The sequence below is a fragment of the Microcebus murinus genome, chromosome 2 (genome assembly GCF_040939455.1).
Source record: "Microcebus murinus isolate Inina chromosome 2, M.murinus_Inina_mat1.0, whole genome shotgun sequence".
NCBI classification, from domain to species: domain Eukaryota; kingdom Metazoa; phylum Chordata; class Mammalia; order Primates; family Cheirogaleidae; genus Microcebus; species Microcebus murinus.
This window is the reverse complement of record NC_134105.1, coordinates 41,511,982-41,536,815: the sequence shown is the minus strand read 5'-3', so window position 1 is coordinate 41,536,815 and position 24,834 is coordinate 41,511,982. Positions and strand designations below refer to the sequence as shown.

Here is a 24,834-nt window from a genome sequence, read left to right as displayed (position 1 = left end):
CTAAAGTGGAGCCGTCCGTCTGGTCCTTTCTGTCGCTGCAGGTGGAAGTACTCTCCAGGTTAGAAAAGGTGACCTCTTCTGTGGTTGCATGTAACCCGTAAGGTAGGCCCAAGAACTCATAGGATTCCTGGTGTACAGATAAAGAAACCGAGGCCCAGCTTGCTCAGGAAGGCAGGTCTGGGTGGGGCGGTGGGATCCACTGTCTGTTGGGGAGCAAATCCCCTCCCGGTTCTGGGCCCTGCCTTCCGACCCCAGTGCTCCATCTGCTTCCCTGGGGCCTGACGGAGTCTGCCTGTGGGAGAGGAGGACCTGCCAGAGTCGGGTGCCTGTGCCGGGTCCTCCAGGGCACAGAAGCGCCCCCCCCCTCGCCCCCAGCTCCTCTACCCTGCTGTCTGCCTCCAGACTGACAGAAGGCAGGGTCACCCCTGCTGAGAAGGATTAGAGAGGAGGTGGGGCGCCCCAACTGCTGGGCTCCAGGCCACAGTTGGAGGTGGGGAACTGCTCCTCTTGCCCACCCCCAGCCCCCACCTGTCCCAAACCGGCTTGGCTGCGGGAGCAGCCCCCTTGTCTGGTTGCTGTGATTGAAGCCAGCTGCAGCCCGCAGCCCTTGCCCTGGGAGTGGACACCCTGGTTGGAGTCCAGCCCTGCTGCCAAGCCCCGTGTGTCCTTGGGGAGCCATCCTCCCTGCTCTGGGCCCCAGCCTGCTCATCCGGCCACTGAAGCTCGGCGGCCCGGCCCACCCTGCGATCACCTGGCCTGTGCGGAGTGCCTGGGCAGGAGAGGGAAGAAAGCCTTTTTCCTTGCCGGCACCCCTCCGCAAAGGTCAGGCTCGCGCCCCGCCCCGCCCGGCAGCCAGCCTGGTGCCGGGTGTCTGCCCGGCGGCAGATGACCGGCACCGGGGCTCCTAGCAACAGTGGACAAAAGGTTAGTCCTGACGTGCCAGGCTGCCTCGGCGGCGGCTGGCTCAGCCCCTTGCCCTCCCTCTTGAGAAGGAAAAAAAGTTGCGGCCTTGACGGCGCGCGTGCCTGTGTGCACACTAGCCTGTGTGCACGCGTGTGGACATGTTTGTGTCTGCACACTCGAGCCGCCTCTCCCTCCCTCTCCGGAAAACGTGAACTCCACATGTAGCGCCGTAACTCTCACTGATGAAATGGAAAGTTGAACATAAATCACTGTCTGCCGCCCAGTTAGCTATGCATCAGCAGTCAGCGCCGGGGAGATTTGCTCGGTAACAAAGCACCCGGCGGCTCCGCGGGCCTCGACTGCCCCCTAATGCGGAGCCAGCCCCATGCCGTGGAGCCCAGCGGGGCACTGGGCACACGCCACCTCCTCCTGGCCCCAAGCCCGGATGGACGCGGCTTTCCCTCTCCCGCCCTCACCCTTAGGCCTCTCTCATCCCTTTTGAGGGAGGGGAACTGCGGGAGCCTGGGAGGCCCCTGGGGCCCGGGCTCTGTGCTCGCCGCCCTGGCCGGCCCTGGGCCCGTCCTCCGTTCTGCAGACCCCCTCCCGAGCCTCCGCCTTGGCGGGTCTGCCGCCAGAGGGACCCGCGTCAGTAGTGTCGGCCGCCCCTGGCCTCCTGATCACTAAGAGCTTGGGCTGGTTTATCCTTTCCCCTTTGGCTGTGCGTTTTTACTTTGGGTTTTCTCAGGTTGAGTTATTTTCCCTGTGCCTGGAAGCCACTCTGCCGCCCTGTCAGCTCTGCTGGCTGGTGCTGTGGCTGTCCCCTTCCCCATGACAGCCTCCTGCCTGACCCTGGGGAGGTGGGGGCCCGTGGGGGTGGAGGGTGGTGGTGTTTTGTCTCTTCATAGCTGACTGGGGGCAGCCCCTCCTCTGCCCCTGCCCCCCTCTTCTCAGCAAATTGTGTGGAGGTTTTTCTCCTTTTTTTGAGAAAAAAAAAAAAGGTCAAATTCCTCAGCCCTTGCAGCAGAAGAGGTTGGAGGAAGAGAATTCCAGCAGAATCCTGTAATAACAGGCCTCAGCATTACATGGCTCAGGACGGACCCCCTGAGTGAGATCACGCTACGGCTAAAGGAAGCTGCCCCTCTAGAAGAGTCTGGGCCAGGCCCAGGCCTGGGGTCAGAGGCCGCTGCTGCGTGGAGCCCCGCATGAGGCGCTGTTCTGGGTGCTGGGGATGGGCCAGGGGCCCACAGCGTGGGGTCGGGTTCATGTCCCCTCTCTGCCTAGAGTACTCCCCGGGCACCCTTTGCCTGAAACGCCTCCTCCCCAAAGGAAGGTCTTGGAATAATTGAAGCCCCATGGCCTACCTGCGGTTCTGTGAACTTTCTCCCAGGGAATTCCCCATCTCTTGCTCAAGACCAGAACGGTGGGGAAAGAGACCTGGACGGGGGACCAGTGCAGCTTTGTGCTGGGTCTGGGCTCCCCGAGGGGCTCCCCACCTCACCCTATATGCAGTGCAGGGATGGGGAGCTGGAGGGCACCCCGCTGGGCTTCAGGGAGACGCTGGAGGCTTGGCAGCAAGACAGCCCACTGCTGCTTCCTGGCAGTGTGGTCTGGGCGGGCACTCGCCTCTTCGTGTCCTCAGTGTGCTGGAGGAGCGGTCGTGCTGTGCGATGTGTGTTCGTGCGCAGTAACGTTTACTGTTGCCGTTGAGAGGAGACTGGATTGACGTTGGGATCGCTGACCGGTCAGTGGTCAGAAGCCTGGCGGCTGAGCCTGGAGTTCCTGGCGTGCCCGTCAGCTCATCTGGCCCCTCTGCCCTGGGCTGGATGACTCGGGCTCCTGCACCTCCCTCACCCCCTTGGAAGGCGGTCCGTCCTTCCTGGCAGCCTCTGAGGTCATGTAGCCCGGGTGGGCACGTGGGTTGCCTTGAGCAAGCCAGCGGACCTCTCTGAGCCTCGGTGGCTCCATCTGGTAACTGGGGAGATGCGAGGATGCCATGAGACGACGTGCCTGGCACGGGGTCAGCACTCACACCTGTTAGCTGCTGGCATCGCCATTGTAGTATGCGAGAATGCTCATTGCTGGAAGCCAGGGTGGAGCCAGGCCTTCCAGCGTATCCTAAGAGCAGGCACTGCCTCGAGTTCTCTCCTCTTTCCAGAAGGGAGGCTCAGCACAGCCTTAGTGGCATTGCTGTGTGGCGAGGTTCTGAGTATTATTGAGATTGGTTGGCTTTCCAGTGCTTAAAGCACTGCAGAATGACAGGCAAATTTGGCGCTTACTAAGCATCAGGACCTGCTTGGCCCTTTAACGTGTTAGCTCACTTAATCCTGCCACCTGATTGACCTCCCTTGGCCTTTACTGCTTGTGCCCTGGCCCGCAGACAGGAGCCACGGGGGAGGTAGAGGCAGGGCAGCAGGCTGAGTGAGTGTCTGGGAGCCTTGGGTTCTGTTCCTACCAGGCTCAGTAACGTGAGCCTGAGGGGGACCAGCTCTCGCGCTCAAGGAGCTGGGTCTCCGCCTGTGCAGCTGAGTCCTGAAGTCACGAGTGAGCTTCACCTGCGAGTCCTTTGAGTTTGGTTTCCCCACCTGTACAACAGGAGCAGCTCCACCTGCTTCACCAGCTGTGCGCTGTACCAGTGAGTTGGGAATGTGGTCAGCGTGAAAGGCAGACGGGAAGTCTGCACCCGGGCTCCTTCCCAGAGGCCAGCATGCAGCCCTTTGTTCGCTGGGCACACATTCACGGTGATGGCTTTCTGCCTAGCCCTGCAGAAAGCCCCCCAGGGTTGGGACGCAAGGCAGCCCCTGGCGTTCATAGCCCATGTGTCAGACACCAGCTCTGGGCTACCACAGGTTGGTGGATGGCTCGTTCTCTCCATCACGTATTCTTCCTATCAGTGGTGTCCCTTCATTAGAAGAGTAAAGTCCAGATTCTTGGTAGGACATTCAGAGCTCTTTCTGGTCTAGCCTGCTACCCTCGTCCCATTGCCGGACCAGCTGCTGATCCCCAGGGCAAGCCCCAGAGCTGCTGGCCATCAGACCTGGCCTCTGCCTGGCCGCCAGTCTGCGGGGCAGAATGCTCCCCTCCCCTTCCCAAAGCCGCCTCCCTTTCAGGTCATTTTTATGCAAGCAGACTGACCAAGTCTTGCCCCCAGGTCAAAAAGGATGATGTGCCCCACATGTGGTTCTAATTAAGTTTCTCTTCCTTAGATTAGTTATAGAAGCTGAAATGAGAAACTTAGTCTGGAAATGGTCTAAGAGTTTAGAAGCTTACGTACGGTCTGTTCCGGGGCAGTGGCTTTACCTTTCCGGGCCACGGTCTCCCCACCTGTAAAGGCAGCAGTGTTAGAGGGGACCTGGGAGGGTGTTGGTGGGCAGAAGAAACCCGGCGCCTGTCCTTGGGGGGCATCAAGGGTTTTGGGGGCAGAAGAAGCAGGGGACCACTTCTCGGGCAGACGACTCCGGGGAGCTTGCGGAGGTACTCGGTGTCAGGTGGTGCCTGAGGGGCTCACCTGTGACCCCTGAGGCCAGCTCACGCTAGGTTGGGCCGTGTGGTTGGCAAGAGGGGTAGGGTAGCTCCCTGGGATGATGAGGAAGGCTGAGTCCAAGAAAGAGGAGGTCCCGAAGGGTCCCGTAGGCGGGAAGGATCCCCTGTTGCAGCTACCCTTGCTGGGGGTGGTTTTGGACACTGGACTAAGCGCTTGACTCTTGGGGTCTTGGTCCTGTGGTTCTCTGTGAGGCGGGGAGAGGGGCAGCCCCATTTCATAGGCGAGGGAAGTGAGTTTCAGAGGAACCACCGGCTGGGCTTCAGACCCCATGGATCTGGGTCTCTTGCAAGAGCACCGCAGAGCTGCCCCTCTGCTGGACTTCTGCTGGAAGTCACCAGGTATTGTCACACCTGCACGCGTGACCACGGGCCAGGCTTCCCCAACCTGTGTCTCCCAGAGTCCTGGTGCTTTTCCCTGCTCCGTCCTGTTGCTTCACTGTAACAGAGCAAGGAAGGAGAGGTTCTAGGCTATTCCCCTAGCTTCTCGGGGAGGAAGAGGCACAAACCACCCAGTCATCCCCGGAGCGGCTGGACGATGAGGGAAAGCCTTGGCAGACTTTCTGTTCCCTTCTCGGCCTTCTTCTGCTCAGCAGACAATTGGGGTTGGATTCCGGACGTTCTGGCTTTGCGGTTTCCAGGGCCCTGCGGCGCCCTCTTCCTCACTGGATATGGTGAATCGTGACTTTCTGGAATTTCGTGTCGGGGTGTGAAGGGGCAGGGCAGGAGGCTGCGTGCACGAGGGTGTCTGGAGAGCTGAAAGTGGAGCAGGAATTCTCTGGGTAGACGAGGCAGTGCCTTTTTAATATGCGCCTCACCTCCGCTGCGTTGTCGTGATGAACGGCGGAGCCTAAGCGCCGGCGGAGCGGGTGGAGGCTGGCGGGCAGGCGTGGCGGCATCTGTGCAGCACTGTCCATTCCCAGAGCAAAAGGAACCTTTCCTGGGGGAGAGGATTCCGTTCCTTTGGCAAGGCCAGCACGTTCCCCCGTGTTCCCAGGGACTGGCGAGGTTCTGGGCCCCAGGTCCACCTCTCCTCCCCACTTGCCCCCATGCCCATGCAGCGAGGGAGAGGTGTGCCGTCCAGATCCTGCCAGAAGCCCATGAGGGCGGGCTTGGGTATTGGAAACCCTCCCGGGCATCGGGTGCCCAGCTCCTCCGCCAGCATTAAAGGGGCTGGTAGACGGGCACAGTGGCACGCCCCTGTGGTTCAGCTACTCAGGAGGCTGAGGTGGGAGGATCCTTTGAGCCCAGGAGTTGGAGACCAGCATGGGGAGACATAGTGGGACCCCCTCTCTAAAAGAGTTTTTTAAAAATTAAAAAAAAAGAGCTGACTGTGCAGGGCTGGGGTGTGGCTTCATGGGGCAACAGGTAGGATGGAAAGAGCCACTCATATAACAATCTGATGGGTTTCCGACTTGGGAGGGGGCGTAGGAGCAACTTTGGAAAGGAACAGAATGGATGTATGATTCCCAAGCAAGATACAGAAATGATCGCCTCTTCCTTGAGTGAGCTCCTAAAAGTTAGTATCTTCCTCCTGCACCTGGTAGTCTCAGCCTCAAGGTTGCAGTCTTATACATCAGGTTCCCCAGAACCTCACCCACACCTGCCTTTGGGCTGCTAGATGCTGTCCTCTCAGCCCAGAACCCCCTTCCTTTCTTCTCTTCCAGGGGACGCCTGTTTATCCTTCCAGTCCTAATTGTGATTGCTCTGTGATCACCACCCCCTCCACTCCCCAGCGTGCCTGGTACCTGCCTGTATTGCAGTGCTGCTGCGGGTATTAGTTAGAAGAGGGCAGGGTATTTGTGTGTCCCCAGTGCTTAGCACATACCCAGCCCAGGGTACTGGAACCTAGTGGCCAGATGGACTGAATGCCAGGTGGAGAGGTGGGTTCTGCCCATACATTCTGGATGTTGATGTTTTTGCCTATATCCCTGAAAAAAGTGCCCAGTTACATGGACACACACATGCACACACACACAGTCTCCAGTAGGAAGGCTCCAAGGATTTAGCGGCTGAAGGCAAAGTCATCTCTCTTATATCCTACCCCATCCCAGCCACAGCCATTTGAGGCCGAGCCCTTTCCTGGCTGCCCCCAGAGAACCCCTGCAGGCATTCACACCACTGGAAAGGGTTTAAATGGTTTGCTGGGAGTCAAGGCCCCAGAATGTTTGTGCTGGCAAGCAGGGGGGTGTGGCTCATTCCCCAGCATTGTGGCAAGAATAAAACAGGGGAGGTACCAGCAAGGAGGTACTCTGGGACCAGCTGCTAGACGTGAATGCTGGGCTTTCAATGGTGAACTTCGTCTTGTTCAAGGTCAGTGGCCAAGAGCACCAGGCCCACTGATAGGTGATACAGCATGTTGGTGAGAACCAGAGTTCAGGTGTGCGGACTCCGGGGCCAGTGCTCATCCTGTTTGTCCTCAGTGGGATACATCTTGGCTGTGATAATTCATACCTTAATGTTGCTAGACTTCAGTTTTCTCCTTTGTAAAATGGGGTTAATTTTTTCTTCATTTGTCTTACAAGAGCGATATGAGGTTAAAAATCAGAAAGTAAGTATAGTACTGTTTTGTTTTTCCTTGAGAATTAAAAAAGACCCCAGTTTTTTCCCTCTTCGGTCTTGAGAATCATCATTTAGCTTGCGGGTCCACAAACGTTTTCTGGGAAGGACCAGCTAGGAAATATTTTAGGCTTTGTGAGCTATCTGGCCTTTGTAGCTACTCAACTCTGCTGTTTTAGAGCAAAAGCAGCTGTGGACAGTACACAAGTGAGCGTGGCTGTGTTTTAATAAAACTTTATTATTTACACTGTGTTCGAATTAAACTTAATTTATAAAAACAGGTGGCAGTTCAGATTTGGCCCTGAGCTTATGCTAGCTGAGCCTGGTGGCTGTGCTTTTGAGGTCTTTGTACTACAGCTGACCCCAGCCTCTACTCTGGGTTTGTAGTGTGGTGCAGGGAACCCAGCCTGAACCTGAGGAGCGGGTCAGACCTCACATCCCTGAGGTTCAGCCTTTCCATCTGTGCAATGGCATAATCCAAGGTCTGGAGAAAGAGGCAGGGGTGAGCCTCGTGTGGAGGAACTCCACGTTAGGTTTTGGACGCCGCCTGTACTTTCAGTTGCCATGTTTCGTCCCTTTGTTTTGAAAACCTCGGCCTGCTGATTCTGTTCCTCCAGGAGGCAGGCCAGCCTCATGCCTGTTGAACAAAACCTTCACCGAGCGCCTGCTGTGCGAGTCTTAGCGGCACGTCTGGGGAGCCAGATTCCCAGCTGTGCAGACCTTGTGCCCTCGCCGTCTGCCAAACGCTGCCCTGGCTCCTTGAGAGGCTGGTGGGAGGAAGGGAGGTCAGCTGGGGCCTTTGCTCGTGTGGAATCAATGAGCCTTTTGCTGATCTTTGCACAGAGTGGACCTTGGTCGGTGGCTGTGAGGATTCCTGGTGTTTACACAGAGGTGACCCCAAAGGAGAAGACATGGTATAATTCTGCTCCCTCAAACTGGTCACTGCCTCACCATCCTGGGAAGATGGTCTGCACCAGTGCTAGACCCTGCCGAGGGCCCTGCGTGTTGCAGGCACATCTGTTGGGTGGCCAGCAGCCTGCTTGACTGTGAGCTCGCCGGAGACCATGCCGCAGCCCGGGCAGTGGCTCCACCATTGGGTGTGGCCCAGCTCAGCCCCCTGGGTGTACGCTGGGTGTGCACACAGAAGACTCAGATGCCCTCTGCCCTCGAGTTGGCATCTCAGCCCCAGCATGGGCCTGTAGTGCTCACTTACACACAAACACACACACACACATGCCTGTAGTGCTCACTTACACACACACACACACACATGCACGCATGCATGCCTCTTCCCCAGGGGACAGACTGAAGCAGGATCGGAAGCCAGCTCTCATTCCCAGGAGTTGAAATGAGGAAATAACTTTCCCTCCAGGGAGCTGCACATGAAGTTGACTCCTCCCTCACGCTGCCTGGTGGGTCAGCTCCCTACTCCAGGGAGGCCGTGGGTGAGGCAGACCATGTTGACGGATTCAGGGTATCTGTGGCACCTGGGTACACCTTGGCTCTCTCCCCAAAATGGGCTTCATAGCATTTTCTGTCAGCGTTTGTGTCCAAGGAGCAAATTGGATTGTCTGTGGAGTGCCTTTTGCCCTTTGTGCATAATTATTCTAATTTTGTATTCACGCAGTTAAAGCGACACACCCAACAGGCAGGTTACACAGGCTGCCAGTGCTACAAGTCCTCCGCATCCTGCTACGGGTTGGTAAAACCCAACTCCTCAGCCTCACCAGACCAGTGGCCAGTGTCTCCCTGAGTCAGGAAGGACGAGGATCTGTGGGATGTTTCATCTCAGCAACTTAAAACCTCAGGTGCCCTCTCCCGGCGGCCTTCTGTTTGGGTAGCCCTCCGCAGCTGACAGAGTCCTCTCGGGGCTCTTGTGCCCCATGGGGAATGTATGGCCTGACTTCCCCCTTGCTCTACAGATGAGCCACCCGAGGCCCAGGGTTCCAAGGCCCAGGACTCCAACCCTAGTGCTTCTGGGCTGGTGCTGTCACCACGGGCCACAGCCTGTCTTCATGCAGGCTCCTCCCAGGCTCAGCTCTGAACCCAGAAAGCCTGGACTTAAGTCTCCTTGCAAGTCTGTGATATCTAGGCAGGCGAAGGCAGTTTTGAGGGGCCCATGTGGCATGCACATATGAAATAGGATTTCAAGACAGAGCGGCACTGTGTTTGGAGAGCACTTGACTGGGTAGAGCAGGAGAAGCATCATGAGGGAGAGTGTGTGGCCTTCGACAGGCTGGGTGCCATTTGTGGCAGAGGGAGGCCTGCAAGTCAAGTTCCCGCCTTCTCTATAAATGGCGAGTGAGTGGCCATGGGAGCAGGAGGCACAGGGGACCAGGACAACTAGGGGCAGTATGTGTAGCATAGTTGTCATTTCCCTTACGCAGACACCAAGACTCAGAGCCGGGTGCTGGAGGAGCTGGGTCGGACCCCAGGCCTGCGTGACTCACTGCGAGGCCTTCCCATCCCACCCCAGCCTGCGTCTTGGGGGTGGCTTCCGAGGAGGTGCCAGGACTAGCTGGAATGGGGCGAGAGGGATGGGGTCCTGCTGATATTCCGAAATGCTTTTCCATGGGGCCTCAAATCCACTATGCCGTGGGAGCACTCTGCTCCCCACCGTGCCCATGCTGGGAAAGGCTTCATCACCAAACTGTCAGTGTCCACACTTCGGAGTTTTTGTGAAACAGCCCTGGGTTTGCCTCAATCACACCCATAACAGAGCCTCCCGGGCCCTGCCTGAGTGGCTTTCAGAAGCTGCTGGATATAACACTACCCAATGCTGAAATGACAGGAAAGAGAATAAAAAGGAACTGTGGGAGTTAGTTGTCTCCAGGCAGAGACCTTGGGGCCGGCCGAGACGGAAGGCAAGTCTGTTGCCAGGGTCTGGGGCTCACGAAGGCTGGACAGGAAGTGGGCGCGTTCATCGCCGCCCCCTCCCGGATTCAGGAGCAGGGATTTCCCCACATCAGGGTCTCCCTGAGGGTTCAGGTCCCCTTGCCCTCCCCCTGCAAAAGCAGTGCAGTGTGTTCGGAAGAGTCCTGGGCGGTCAGGGGACCCTGCTTCTCATCCCAGCTGCCTGTTGGCTGACGGAAGGACCAAGCCTACATGCAGTGGCCACTCTGGGCCTCGACTCGCCTGTCTGGGGAGTGAGAGGGAGGTGGCCATCACGTTCTCTTGGCGCCCACGGCAGGGCAAGTGACACTCAAGCTTGTTTCTCACGGTGTCATTCTTGTTTCTCACGGTGTCATTCTTCTCCCCAACTAGCCTGGGAGCTCTCCAGGGCCAAGATGGTTCTGCTGTGTCTCCGTGACCCCAGCATGGGGCTAGCTGGACGCATAGGAGCTCAGCACCCAAGATCTGGATGCACTCCCAAGTTCTCCGACCTCTAAGAGTCATTCCTATTTCCTCCCCGCTCTCTGTGCCCTGACGTGCGACACAGAGGGGCCACGTGCAGACTTGTAGAGTGGGCTACCCAAGACCCCCCGCTCTAGAATCAGACTTTGAGGCCTGCTCCACCGTTGAATCACTGTGTAGTCCTGGCGAGCGACTCTACTTGCCATAACATAGAGCACTTGGCCAGCTTCACGGGAGGAGCAAAGGGTTAGATGCGCCAGAGCAGATCAGGGCCACACTCCCTGGTACTGTCGCCGTGACTGGGCCTGCTCTGGTGGTGAGAGAACGGAGTGCAGTCAGCGGTAGGGCTAGGATTTGAACCCAGTTCTTTCCAAACCCTACTTCTTTTTCTAAAATAAATGTGGATGGGCTGGAGTTAGGAGATGAGGCTCAGCCACCAACTGGTTCCCTGCCGTCTTGGGTCACCGTCTTCTCCCCTGTAAATAAGGACATTGGAGGAGGTGACGACAGACTCTGTCGGAGCTGCCCAGCAAGCAGGTGACCACTGTGCAGGTGTGGTTCTCCCTGAGCTCCTAGAAAGGACTCCAGCCGCCCTGGTCCAGCCCGGAGTTCTGTGCCTCAGGTGTCTTGTCTGCTCTTCTCACCTTGTCCTGGGAGGGTTACTTAGGCAGCTCCTGCGACAGAAATCTTCCAGTGTGCATGGTGGTGAGATGGGCTCAACGGAGCTGGGCTCAGAGGCCCGTCCTAGCCAAGTAGGCTTCCAGATGTGCCTATTCTGGGTTCCTCAAAAGCCTCAGCAAGTGGAAGCCAGGAAGGCCCCCAGGGGCGTTGTCTTGTGTGGGAAAAGGATCAGCGTTTTCAGCTGTGAGACCCCCTCCCCCTCGCCCCTCCCCCACGGCCCCTCTGCCTGCCCCGTCCACTCAGACTTGGGGGAAGAGAGAGGCCTCTGGCACAGCAAAGGTCAGAGTGCTCAGACAAGATCCTTTCTTGTCTGTCTGCCTCCTGCGTAGCCTTTTGCCTGAGTGAGTGATGAACTGAGAAGACCATAAAGTCCAACTCTTTAAAGCTACCTGGAGGTCTCTTGCTGAGAACACAGACTGAGAGGGAAGACGAGACCACTCTTTATGGCCGGGGTCCTCAAACTTTTTAAACAGGGGGCTGGTTCACCGTCCCTCCAACCGTTGGAGGGCCAGACTATAGTTTAAAAAAAGCTATGAACAAATTCCTATGCACACTACACATATCTTATTTTGAAGTAAAAAAAACAAACGGGCAGAAACACCGGCATGTGGCCCGCGGGCCGTAGTTTGAGGACGCCTGCTGTATGGCCTAATGCAACACAGGGCAGCAGAGCCCGTGCCGCCTCCCGGAGACGGGCAACTTGTCTATCAGTTTTGCAGGAGCACATGTTCCCCCAAACACGGCTCCACACTCTGTGCGGGGTTCTCACCTTGGTGCCGTGTGGTCTGGGGACGCAGCACAGACACGGAGAATGTGGTGATAGAGCTCCAGGCCAGGTGGAGGTAGCGGGCACACAGAGGCGCTTTGTGTGGACGTGGGCGGCCCACTAGGAAATGGCAGGTGTTGGGCTCTTTGGAAAGAAAGCTCCCTGGCCCACAGCCCTGGTGGCGCTGGCATCAGTGCCAGGAGGAACGTCAGCAGAGCCGGCCAGCACATGACGGGGCAGAGGAGCTTCGCGGTGGGCGTGAGCGTCCTCGCCTCTGTCAGCGCGGCGGCGGGATTTTCTCTCGGTGGTGGTGGTGGGGACTGGCGGGCCAGGGCCAGGATTCCCTGGTTCTCATTTTTCCACACCCCGGTTCCAAGCCTGAGGAGACTCCAGAGCTGCGTTCCCTCCCTCACCTTTAACAGCCAACTCCCCACCACTCCCACAGGCCAGAGGTGTGGTCAGGGCTGGGCCGGGACGACTGCTCGTGGGCATGTGTCAAGAGCAAGCTCCGCTCATTCAGGGACCAGCCACTGAGTCCCACGGGGAGCTTCCACGAGGCACGCACACCAGCCCTGCCCTCTGAACCGCAGGGGACCTCTTGGGAGGGGTCCCAGGCCCTGGTCTGGGTGTTGGCCCTTTGCAGAGATGGCTGCCCACTGAGGCCCCTGTGTGCCAGACACTCTCGGGTGCGTGTGTGTTCTCTAACCAGTCAGCGGGTCGGCTGCCGCTGACTGCCTCCGACCACCGGGCGCACAGGCGTGAGGGAGCCCAGAGCCACGCCGCTGGCCCTGTGGAGGCACTCGCTTACCGGGGACAGAGGGAGAAGGCGCTTCCTTCTTGCCAAGAGCCTAGGAGCCGACAGAAGGCCTTTTGCCCCCTCTTGGCAGCTGGACCTCACCCTTGAACCTTCCTCCTGCATTCTCTTTATATTTCTTTTTCTGGGAGTTGGCTTCGAATTATCTTGTTTTGTTTACATTACACCCAAGTTTCGTGGTACAAAAGACTTGCAGGTGCAAATATGTCCCGCCTTCATTAACTTCCCCTCCCTTTTTAATTTATGTGATTTCAATTTTCCTTCCCTGTACTGTTAATTAGGGGACCCTCTAATCAGTGCCATTATCACAGTGGTATTCATGTTTAGGAAAGCCGCTAAACAAATGCTTGCAAAATTGCTAAATGGCTAATTAATGTCTGTTAATTAAGAAAATTGCTCATGGTAACAAACCGTGCCGTTGCTGGCAGCCGCTAGAAAGACACACACTTGTTGAAATGAGTAGCGTGGCAGGTAGGGGAACATCTGCTCCTCGGAGCTTTCCGGAAGTGAGCAGCCCCTCGCTCGGCCAAGAAACTCCCAGGCCTGTCGTCAGTAGCTCCCTCAGTTTCCTGCACAGGCCCCTGTGACGTTGCGTGCCTCCCCCTCCCCCCGCTCTGCGCTCAGCCTCCTGGAGCAGGTGCTGGTGGCCTGGCCCCAAGGGAGGAGACCGGGGGAACCTCACCTGTGTGTCTCCCTCTATCTTTTCAGTTTAACCACATCCATTGCCCATGCATGTTTTCAATTTTTCTCAAAAGCAAGCTCCAAGGATAACAGCACCATCTCAAGTAGAGAAGAGTGCACTGGGGCCTGGGGCCTGGCTCCTGGTCCCCCGCATGGGCATCCACTCGAGTGGCCAGTGTGGCCACAGGAAGCCTCCTTGGCAGGCTCCTCTCTCTGCTCTCTGGCCCGCAGTGGGAAATGCCTTTGGCATTGTGACCCAGTCTACACACACACACCCCTTATGTTTACACGTGGAAGAGAGGTTCATGAACTATATCTGCCTTAAAATACACAGCGCTCTCTGATAGCTTCTATTCTTTTTTTATCGATTCAGGTTTTTAAAAAATAATGGTTAGAATGTACTGAATTGATTTCACCACCCACTAAAGGGTTTTCACCTGCCTGTCTCTTCTTGGGGGAGTCGAGGTCAGCTCAGCCCAGGGCTTTGGGGGTGTGGAACAGGGTTCAGCTTGGAACAGGGGTGGCTCATTGCTGGCTGCTGTGGGGGGTCCGGCCCCCCCAAGCACCTCCCCACCCAGCAGTCGGGTCTCCTGCCCTGTCCCCGGCCCCTGGGCTGCAGGGGCGAGGGGGGCCTCGGGCCCCTTGGGCTTCTCCTCCTGGCTCTGCCAGTTGTGTGGTCATTGCCGAGTCCCTTTGTCCCTCGAGACTCAGTTTCCTCATCGGTAAAAAATCGGAGTGAGAACCCCCACCTCACAAGGCACGTGTGCTGTGGGGCGGGGCCGCCTGCACTGGGAGGGCAGCGGGCAGTGTCGGATCTCCCGCCTGTGGGTGGCGCTGGCTGCCCCTGCCCCTGCCCCTGCCTCTGCCCCTGTTCTCACTCGGCCATCAGTCAGTGCCCCCGCCCTGCTGCCCCTGGAGACACATCCCCCACCCCCGGGCCTCTCACCCACCCGGATCAGTCCTGCCTTGAATTATACCCACGTGTCTGTCCCCCCCAGACTGTGAGCTCCTTGAGGGCAGGGGCCTTTCCGGGTCCCCCCACACCCCCACAGGCGGCACTTATGCGCCCTGCGTTCGGGCCTGGGAGGCGTCAGCGCCCTGTTTCTGTGTGTCCCCGTGTTCTCTCAGCCTGTGTCAGCCAACGTATTTAACATGGCAAACTCCGCTCACACGGCGGACCGTGTCCGGGACCGTGCTCCTGTGTGCTTTGACAACGGTGCTTCATTTCAGTTTTTGTCCTCTCCCCCCCTGTGAGTGCATTCTCAGCTTCCCTCGCTCGTGCTCGCCGTCTTAGCCACCGAGCCGCTGAGCCGGCGACCTCGGCAGCAGCCCCGCCACCTCCCTGCCAGCCAGCGCCCGCCTCCCGCACGCCCGCCGCCCGCCCTTCGTTTTGGTTTAATTTTTGTTCTTTTAAGCTTCTTCTGCGCTTCTCCGTGTGCTGTGACCTATAACCTGCCTCTACTGTCTGGCCTCACAGGGTCCTCCGGGGTCACAGCCCTCGCCGCACGCACAGCCTCCACCTCACAATCCCAGCAGCATGATGGGACCCCACAGTCAGGTAAACGCGCCGAGGCCGGCCCGCCCGCCGGGGGGCGCGGGGCACGGAGGAAGCAGAGAGCCAGCAGAGGAAAAACAAAAATCACAACGTGCTCTAGCCATTGCCTTTCAGTCGTTATTGACGAAATTGAATTTAAAAAAAAAAAAAATTTCCCCCCTCTAAAGAGAGTCTTCATTCCTTGGACATCACACCCGGCTTGGATATGAAACCAAAAGAAAAGAACAAAACTATTTCTGTGACCTTGTCAGTGGCCTTTGCGTTTTTGTTTTTTCCTCTCTCACTTTTGGTTTGGATTTTGAGTTTGGTTAACCATCGTTTGTAACCGAAGCTGCACCCCTAGCCTTTTCTCTGTGCACTCCTGCTGCTGAGAAAGCTTTCCTGCCCGTTCCCCCGCGCTGAGTTAGGAGCCCGCCGTCTCCGTCCTGTTTCCATCGTGTGCCCCCTCCAGCCCTCGCTCCCCTCCCGCCCCTCTGTCCGTGGTTTCTGTGCGTGTGCGCGCATGTCCGGCCTTGTCTGCAGACCCTCACAGCGTGACGTGTGAGTCCTTTCCCTTATTCTTTTGTTTGCCCTTACCGAGAGCGGGTTTCCTCCTTTGCCCTACACTGACCTAACTGTTCTTCTGCGTCTTGTGCAAAGTCCCAGCCGCTACCCCTCCACCCAAAGTAGATCTCTGCGAACAAGCGTGGAGTTGGGAGACACAGTTGTCGTGTGCATCTGTTGTTCCCTCTGCCCAGAGAAGTTTTGCCCGGAGGGAAGAGGCTACCGGGAGAAAGAGAGCTTAAAAGATGCTAGTGGAGTGGAGAGTGTTGGTGTTTGTCAGTGTGCAGTGGGGCAGGCTGTCATTGAACTAACTCCCTGTAATTGCAGCCTTTTATGTCACCGCGATACGCAGGCGGCCCCAGGCCCCCGATCAGAATGGGAAACCAGGTACTGTACTTTTTCACGTTCTCTCTCCCCTCCCCTCATGCATACTTGGCCTTAGGTGAACTTTGACTCTCATAAAAATTGGGGGACAGAATTGAAGGGGTGGAGGGACAGCTTTCCCTGTGTCCCCTCTGTGCCATGGTGCAGCATTCACCTGCCTCTCCTGATGGGAGTTGGGCAGCCCGTGCCGGAGTTCAGGGGGTGGCAGCAGACGCAGCCAGGGTGGGATCACAGGGTTCCGGCTGTTCTAGAGAAGGTGGCAATATCGCTCCCTCCCAGCCCCTCCTTGGAAGAGGGTCTTTCTTCTTCCTTTATGAAGTTCATTGGCAACGTGCATTTTTTCCTGGAAACTTAGAGAATAGCCAAGACTGGTAGATAGAATCCTATTAGTGGGTGAAATGGCCCATAGGAATGCTTAGATCAGGAGCCTGGATGTAGCTGAGCAAGACTTTTGTGAGTTTTTCGACTTCCCAGACCCAAGTCAGAACAAGGAAGGGTTTATTCACATAATGAGGGAAATGGTCTGCTTATGGGGAGGGCGTCTCACCCTGGGGTCCTGTGCCCACACTGGCCCCTGAGGGTGGGCAGTTCTGGGGGTCTGGAGAAATCGGCCCCCTGCTGTCCTCCTGGTTCAGCCCATCCAGGGCGGGAGGAGAGGTGAAGATGAACAGAAACCTCCTTCGAGGATAGCCAGACTTAAAAGAAACTATAAAGAAGCATGAGGGAAATTTCTTTTCATGCCAAAATATCTTTTTAACAGAATTTTTTCCATGACTTTGCAAAAGCCCTTCCAAAAATCTGACAGCAACACCAGTGCAGACAGCCCTTGTTGCCTTGGGAGCTCTGGGGGTTTGGTCACAAGATTGGCGTTACCGGGTGCGATTCTTTCTGTCCTCGAGGCTGCAGGAAAGCCCCTAAGCAAGACGGTGCAGGGACAGTGGAGAGATGTTCACTCGTGACCAGGGCCTCCAGTTCTAATGTGCATTTGCCTAGCAGGTGTCCACTTTTTTTTTTTTGGTCCAGAAGTTCTTTGTTTCCTATTTTCTCGGACACGAAGGGGGCAAATTTGAACAAGAAGAATTAGCCAGCTTTTTGAGCAAGAAGGGACGCTTGGATATGTCACAGAGGAGGGAATGGAGGCACGACTTTCCAGAGTCTCTCTGTGAGCTGGGCTGGAGCCGGTCCTGGTCCCGGTCGTGGCCTGAACTGAACGTGCTCCCCCCACCCGTTCTCGTGGCCTCCGCGGCTGCGAGGTGCTGCCTGCCTTGTCTTTAACCCTGCACCAAGTGGGCCTCCTTTGCACACACGGGCCCCAGCAGCCGCGCTCCCTGGTTTAAACTGGCCTCCAACAGGGAGAGAGCAGCTACTTCCTTGTCGTAATTGTGGCCCTTCCTCCAGCAATTAAGGGACATGGAGAAGGAGTGTGTATGTTTCTATTTAGCAATAATCAAACATGTGCAAGCACCCAGGAGAGCGAATGGAGGATAAATCCATCATCTGCCCCTTGCGTGACAAACCAATTGCCCAACCTCCCTGCTCACCCTCCATCAGAAATCTACATCCAGTTTCCTGTGAGCTCAAGACATTTTTATCCTCCAAAGAGGGATGTGCCCCTTGCATAGGTATTGCGCCTGCAGGTGTCTTAGAGAGTGCTGAAGTTGGGGCTGCCTGTTGAACAGAAGCCCCTGTGCACCGAGTTAGCTGGGCTTTCTCCTGTGACAGGTGTGGGGACAGAGACAGGAGGACCTGCCTCCTATGTGAGGAGGATGAAGAGGGCACTTAGGGAAACAAGAAGCTCAGGGTCATTGACATGGCCTCAAAGTTTTGCTAGGCCAGCCTCCCTCCCACCTGCCTCCCTAGCTAGAGGTTTGGAGCTGTATGGAGAGTGTTGCTTTTTCTTTCAAGCAGTGGTGGCTGAGTGGGTGATGAACACCAGAGTTTGGCTAGGTTTAGGGGAGGAGGGGCTGGAATCTGAGGTTGTCAGAGAGCGCCCCCCCCCCACCTCCACCTCCATGCATGTGTCAGTAGAGTTCCTCCGGCCAGGCAGGTGAATGAGAGTGCAGGTGCAGTGGGGATTTGTCCATTTCCAGGACAGGTGCTTCCTGTGCCTTGCCCCACGGTGCTGTAGGAGAAGAGCTGGCCTGCTTCCAGGAGCATGTGTGACAGCCCCAGAGGACCCTCTCCCTGCAGGCCCTGGGGGTGCGCAGTGTGCTTACAACCCCCTCTGCGAGCCATTGTTTTTCTACTTTCTTGTGTTTGAGGGCTTCAGCCTTCTCAATGCAAAACCCCTTTTCCTAGGTCATTGTGCCCCTTCCTTCCCGTCCCTATCTCAGGGGTCATCTCATGAGTGAAGTGACTTTTAGGCCCCCTGTGAGCCTCTAGATAGCCCAGCTTTGCTCCTGGATTCTGGCACACAGCAAACCAAGGAGGAGCTTTCTGCAAGAACCGGTGGTCAACGTTGGGCTACCTGCAGAGGGAGGGATTGCCCAACCCCCACGGGTTGGATGGGGGTCGTCCTGCTCTGGGTAACTCCTGATCCTGAAGATGCCTATCCACGTCAACATCCCCCAATCCAGGCAGCTTCGGAGGCTGGTCCTCCTGGATCCAGGCTCTGTAAAAACCCCAATCCCCCAGTGGACGGACCAGCCAAGTGATGCAGAGCTCAGGAACTCGGGGCCAGGAAACAGGGCTGGGAGAAAGAGGGAGGTCAGAACAGCTAAAACCCAGGGATTGGAAGTCAGACGCTAAGCGCCCCAAGCAGTGGCAGCAGCGGGTGCCCAGTGCTACTTGGTGGACATCAGGCACTCCCCAGGCTTGTGTGTGTGGCCCCCAGGCAAGCCTGCCTGACTGCCGTGCCAAAGCTAGGGGGCTTTCATTTGCCGCCACCTTGCCCTCTTTGGGCACAGGGCAGGTGAGCTGCCCACTCAGCCGTCCCTACAGCGGCACAGCCAGGGCTGGGGGCCCTGGGGATGGACCGGCCCCTGTCACAGGTGCCCAGCCTTTGAGTAGCACTGGCAGTGACAGATGGGGAAAGGTGACTGGCTGTCACCAGAGGCTTTTCTACCAGAGCTCACGTTTAGTCCTAGGGTTGAGGCCTTAGAGACAAACTCCCTTCAGTGACCATTACTCTGTCTCTTCGAGTTGCAGATGAAATAACTTCAGTCCCAAATAAATCACTTTTAATAGGTTTTCACAGCAGGTGTGCCAGGTGTGCCCAGGAAACCCATGGCACCCTGTCCTCACCTTCTTAGCAGTAATGGCACCAGCGTCTGCCACTTGCACCGGGCTCTGGGCATGCCCTCGCTGCTCTGGGCTGCAGTGGCGTCCCATGTGGAGGAAGCTGGCGGCAGTTGCCTGGGTGCTCATCTGGCCCTGCTGATGTGGGCCTGTGGGCCTCTAGAACTCAATTTCCCCTTCTAAATCTCAGTGGCCTCCTCATCCCTTGCTCCCCTTTAAAAAGGGCTTCCTGTGCTGATAGGATTTTAGCTACTGGGTCTCCTAATCCCTGAAATTCGGAGGTGGAGATAAAACAAGTTATGTCTCTGTGAGGAAAATGACAGTTGGGGTTTGGCATTAATGGCACTGGCTGGGGTTCGGGTGGACAGGAGGGAGTGGGGCCCAGAGAATGCTCCTGCTCTGATAGGCACACAGACCCGCCTTGGCAGCAGGTGGAGCGGGGGCCCCTCTCCCACAGAAGCAGCCCCCAGCTCGAGCTGATGAGCTGACGCTGCAGCTAGGGTGACCAGGCAATAGGCATGGCCCCAGGCGGCCAGGAGGGGAACTAGGTGAGACAGGTGGATGCCTCTGCCCCCGTCCTGCGCCTCTGGGGGCAGCACTCAGCTTGTGTCCGTGTCTCTTTCAGCCTCCGGGAGGAGTTCCTGGGACGCAGCCATTGCTGCCCAATTCCATGGACCCCACACGACAACAAGGTAGGGAGGGCAGCTGGGGCTGGGGTGGCCTTGGTGTTGGAGGGGCTCCTCTTCCCTCTACTTGTGCCACTGCATGACTCACATCCTCTCTCTCACAGGCCACCCCAACATGGGAGGATCCATGCAGAGAATGAACCCTCCCCGAGGCATGGGGCCCATGGGTCCTGGCCCGCAGGTAACCGACCACCTGTCTTGTCCGTCTGTCTCCCTGGCCATCTCTCTGTGTGCCCCCGCCTTCTCTCCTCTTGCCACAGTCTGTCTTCCCTGTCTCCCGGCTGAAGGGGTGAGAGAGGGAGGGCATGTCCCCATCCCCAGCTCCCCCTGCACCCATGGCAGGCTGACCTTACTTAGCAGGCAGAGTTGAGGGGCCCTGGGAGCTGGGGGAACGGAGTCTTCTGGGGGGGCCTTCTAGTTGGCAGATTCTTCCTGGGTGGGATGTCCCAGCACGGGGTTTGAGGACTTTGAAATATTGTGGGGGGCTCCGGGAGTCCCAAAGCTGCCTCTCACCCTGGTGGGGCAAACTCGAGGAGCTCAAGAGGCACAGTCCGTTGGGACCCAGAGGCAGGGCAAGTGAGTGGCGGTCCTAGCTCCACCTGCGACTCACCATTTGTCCTTAGACGAATCACTTTGACCTCTGTGGGCCCCAGCAGGCCTCAGTTTCCTCACGTGCCAAATGAACGGTGAGTTTGTATCCCTGTTTCTCAGAGGGCCAGGCCCCCAACACCTACTTACCCCACAGCCTTAGCCAGCGCCATCTGCCGGGCTCCTGCCTGGGCCTCCATTGCCAAAAAGGGCCGTGTAGAAACCTCTGGAAGAAACTATTTCCAGTGTCCTTTTATACCTCTTTACAATTACAGCCAAGTAGTCACTCCTTGTGACCCAGCCCCACACCCCACAGGGAAAGAACATCCAGGGAAGGGGCTGGCGGGCTGTTCTGCTCCCGAACCTTCTCACAGTTGCTGCCACCCTCTGAGCATTTGCATGTGGTGTTTCCTGTAGTAAGGACTGCAGAGGGTTTGCTGTGTTCCGCCCCCCTTGGGAATTCTCCAGACCTTTATCTGAAAAGGGCTAGAAGTCTGAATAAGGGGAGGGGGATTCCTCCGTTCAAGAGCAGGAGGGTTTGTTCCCTCCCTTGCCTCCCCTGCCTGGGGGTCTGCCGCAAGGTCTCCCCCTTCTTTGCTGGTAGGCGTTTGGGATTCTCTGGGTCCTCTCTACAGTTTCCGGTCCCCCTGGGGGTGGAGTAGTACCCCCACCCCAAACACACACATACTCCCTCCCTCCCTCCCTTTCGTAGGGACAGGGGTCTGCCCCCCAGCCCCGCAGTCCTGCTCCATCCCGGGACTGTTTACAGCAAACCCAGCCCCCAGCAAACCCACCACATCTGTGCTGTTGAAAGATTCTAGGGCGGTCCCTATCTTCTGCGGCCTGTAATCCTGAAAGGAAACAAGCCCGCAGCAATCGCAGCTCCAGTATTTTATTTCTTCCCTTTTTCAAATCCCCCAGAGTCCGTGTTTTCACCAACTCCTTTTAAGCTGCCAGAGCAGCTCCTTCCTGCCGGTGGTCTTGAGCTGGCCCTGTCAGGCTGCCTGCCTGGGGGGGTGCAGGGCCCTCATCTGAGCCCCGGGGCAGTCCCATGTTATTGCTATAGAAACCGGCAGTGGCTTTGGATTTTCAGGATGTCACGGGGGTCTGGTTAATTCAGGAGGTAGAAACTGAAGGAGAGAAAATTTAATCCCACCACCCACCTCATGAATCTTGGGGGCTCAGCAGTTGTGTCTGTAAAATGGGAACTCAAATAGCACCTGCCCTGTTGGGCTGCTAGAAGGAGAATGCCAAGTTCGTGGTGTGAGGCTGGCACAGGGTAACTAGCTCAGGAAGCAGTTTATGATTTCCAATTTTGGGGGGGCTTAAAACCAGCGTTCGCATCTCTAGTTGCTTGGATTTGGTAATTGCTTTGGGTTTCTTCTTTTTTTCTGGCGAAGTCATTAACAGTTTGTTAAGCCTCTAGCAGTACTGAGGTTCTAAAAGCTGACAATGGATGTTATCAGACTGAGAACAGAATGTTCTGGAAGTTTAGGACTTCCTTCTGGCTTAGTGAGAATCTCATCACGGTAATGCTCCTGGCCAGCAGTCCAGCGCACTCTTTGGCACACCTGAGAGAGGTGAGGGTCCCAGAGCCTGTGGTCTTGAGGGAAGGGGCCTCACCTGAGCAGAGTACAAAGGGTGGAGCTCCCTGGGGTCCCTGGGAGGGTCCCCGAGGGGAGAGAGAGGTGGTACCCAGGGAGATGGGCTGACGACCCTCGCCATCATCACAGGCTCTGAAAACATCTCTGTTTTTTATTTTACTTTATCAATATGGAAACCCTAAGGTGCTTTGTCTCCCATACCCCTCTGGGAAGGGAGCAGTGCTAAATCTCACAGCCAAGCCTCCCTCAAAGCAACCAGATGTCCCCACCAGCCCGTCGCTGGGCACAGTAAGGCCTGGCATTGGCGCAGCACCGGGCCTGGGCAGAGTGGGTGTGGGGTGGATTGCAGGGTCGGGGGCCAGCCGAGGAGTGGGCATCGGGTTATCTTGGGCACAGCAGAGCCTGGAAGTGTTGGACTCCAAGGCTGGGGATCAGGAGAGGGCAGACTCCCCATTCCTAGGCCCTTCGTCCCCCGAGGGTGCTGCCCCGGTCACTCCCAGTGGACGGGAGAGCCGCGAGCGCAGAGCTGGAAAGCATGGCTCTTTCTACAGCTCGGCCGGGTTGGGCCTCCAGCCCCTCCTCTGCAAAATGGGTGTCAGGCGAGGGCTCCTCTCCTCTGTGCAGCGGTGCTGAGGGGTGGAGAAGGCGTCTGGTTAGTGACCACACCTTGTACAGCTTCACCAGCTTCACCTCTAGCGACCCTGTGCTGTGGGCAGGCAGGAGCTAGCAGAGACAGAGCCCATTGCTACTGAGTCTCCGAAACCATGCTTCTGAGGCTGGTGTTTCTGATGTGAACACTTCCCCTGCACACCTGATTTCAGCCGGATCGTCACTACCCACTTACCATGTGACCTTGGGCAAGTCTCCAGCTCTCTGAGCCTCCAAGTTGTCATGAGACCTGGTAGACAAGCTCCCTGCAGGGAAGTGGCTGCGCTGGCTGTTTGGGAGGCTCCGGGGTGCTGGTAGGGTTAGACGGTGCACCCGGAGCCTCCTGGCTAGCAGCTGCACGCTGCGTGTCCAGACGTCTTTCTGGAGTGAGTGTCCGTCTGTCCTCTCCTCTCACTGTGCTCTGTGTGCTGCAGAGTCCTGGGCTTCCACTCTCATGCAGGCTTTTCTCCTGGGTGGGACAGGCAGCTGTGGTCCCAGGAAGAGAACTCCATGTATCTGGGAGACCATTCGGTGCTGAGCTTCCTGTTCTGCAGGAGGGAGAGTGAGGCTGAGACTGGGAGAGGGGATGGAGAGGTCCTACAATGCTACGGCAGCACCCGGGCTTTGGTGTATTCTGCTGCTCATGTGCCCACCTCAGTGCGCACCTCCTTGGGCTTGCACAGCACTTTGGAACTGTCATTGCATTTGATCCCCATGGGGCCCTGTACGGTTGGAAACATACAGAGCTCTTTGTCCCCATATTACAGACAAGGCAGCGCAGCAGAGGGGTTGTGGTTCTAAAACCAGAGCCAGGCTGCGGGGTTTCCGCCCCGGCTCAGCCACGCAGAGCTGTGCAATGGGGCTGTCACTCTACTTCTGTACCTCAGTTTTCTAACCTCTAAATTGGGGAGAATAATTAGGATTGTTGAGATAATTATATGTAGGTGATGTAGCATGGCCTGGCATGGAGTAAGCATTCCCATTGTTGTGTAATTTGCCCAACGTCACCATCAAGTGGCCAGGCCAAGGCCAGCCCTCCTGTGTTCTGACCTCACAGGCTCTGCTCACGCCCCTGTGGCATCTGTCTGTAAAGTGGGCTTGGCCCTGGCACACGCCCCCAAGACAGCCACTGTTTGCTTGAAGGCTGGTGCGCATGTCTTCCTGCTGCGTGGGGCTCACCCTGAGCAGGCACAGGGTGACGTGAAGATTGTGAGGGCCGGCACCACGGGCTTCTGCAGCCCACCCTCCCCTGGCCCCCCGACTGCGTGTCTCGCTCCTTGCCAGCCAGCCTGGTATTGCTCCCGTCAGTGTCTGCATCCTGCCTGGCATTCTAGATTCAAGCCCCTCTGTGGCTGCCCAAGCATGGCAGGTGGCCCCAAGGGCTGAGATTTGAGAGATGGTCCCTGGATGAAGACCTCACCATAGCCCGATGTTGGCTCTGGGTTTGTCGGCTCCAGCTCTCACTCCTCCTGCTCAGGCCCCTTCCCGTCTACCTCTCACAGATGCGCAGCTGAGAGTATAGACTCCAGGGGCCTGCAGACCCTGGTTTAAGCCCAGCCCTGCCGTTTGCCAACTGCAACTTTAGGCCAACCTTTTCCCCTCAGACCTTGAGTCTTCCTTTCTGTAAAATGGAAACACTTCCAGCCTTGTGGAGTTGTTGTAAAGATCAAATACTCAGTTTCCTATTCTGTAAAATGGGAATAATACCAGCCTTGTGGAGTTGTTACAAGGATCAAATTAGAGGCCGGGTGCCATGGCTCATGCCTGTAATCCCACCACTCTGGGAAGCTGAGGTGGCAGGATCATTGAGGCCAGGAGTTTGAGACCAGCCTGGGCAACATATCGAGACCCGTCTCTACATCAGCTAAAAAGCAATTAGCTGGGCACAGTGGCACACACCTATAGTCCCAGCTACATGGGATGCTAAAGCAGGAGGATCACTTGAGCCCAGGCATTTGAGGCTATAGGGAAGTATGATCGGGTCACTGCACTCCTCCATCCTGGGCAACAGAGCAAAACCCTGTCTGTCTGTCTGTCTGTCTGTCTCTCTCAAAAAAAAATCAAACCAGGGACTTGTGCTCAATAAATGGTAGCTAATGCAGGCTCTTCCTTGCCATCAAAATCCCGCTAACCCACTTCTTTAGAGTCTCCTACGAGGGCCTAGCTTACGCTGCAGCCACACTCTGGGAGATTGGTTCCGGGCATCGTGGGGGAATGGCTGGGTGGGGCCCTTGGCCCCGAGGGAAGGGCGGGGACAGTGCCACCCTGTGAGCTGGGTCCAGGAGGGCACACGG

General features: G+C 57.0%; 1 protein-coding gene across 4 annotated transcripts in view; it reads left to right on the top strand.

Moving 5' to 3' along the window:
- SSBP3 (single stranded DNA binding protein 3) overlaps nt 1-24,834 on the top strand; it is a 157,180-nt gene that overhangs the window by 117,998 nt on the left and 14,348 nt on the right. For 2 of the 4 annotated variants that reach the window (XM_012749643.2, XM_012749642.2), the window contains exons 6-9: nt 14,773-14,853; nt 15,721-15,780; nt 19,640-19,706; nt 19,805-19,881. In XM_012749643.2, coding sequence (XP_012605097.1) covers nt 14,773-14,853; nt 15,721-15,780; nt 19,640-19,706; nt 19,805-19,881 — 285 coding nt within the window. The remainder of the gene's footprint in view (nt 1-14,772; nt 14,854-15,720; nt 15,781-19,639; nt 19,707-19,804; nt 19,882-24,834) is intronic. The other 2 variants (XM_012749644.2, XM_012749646.2) reach the window with 1 other exon arrangement.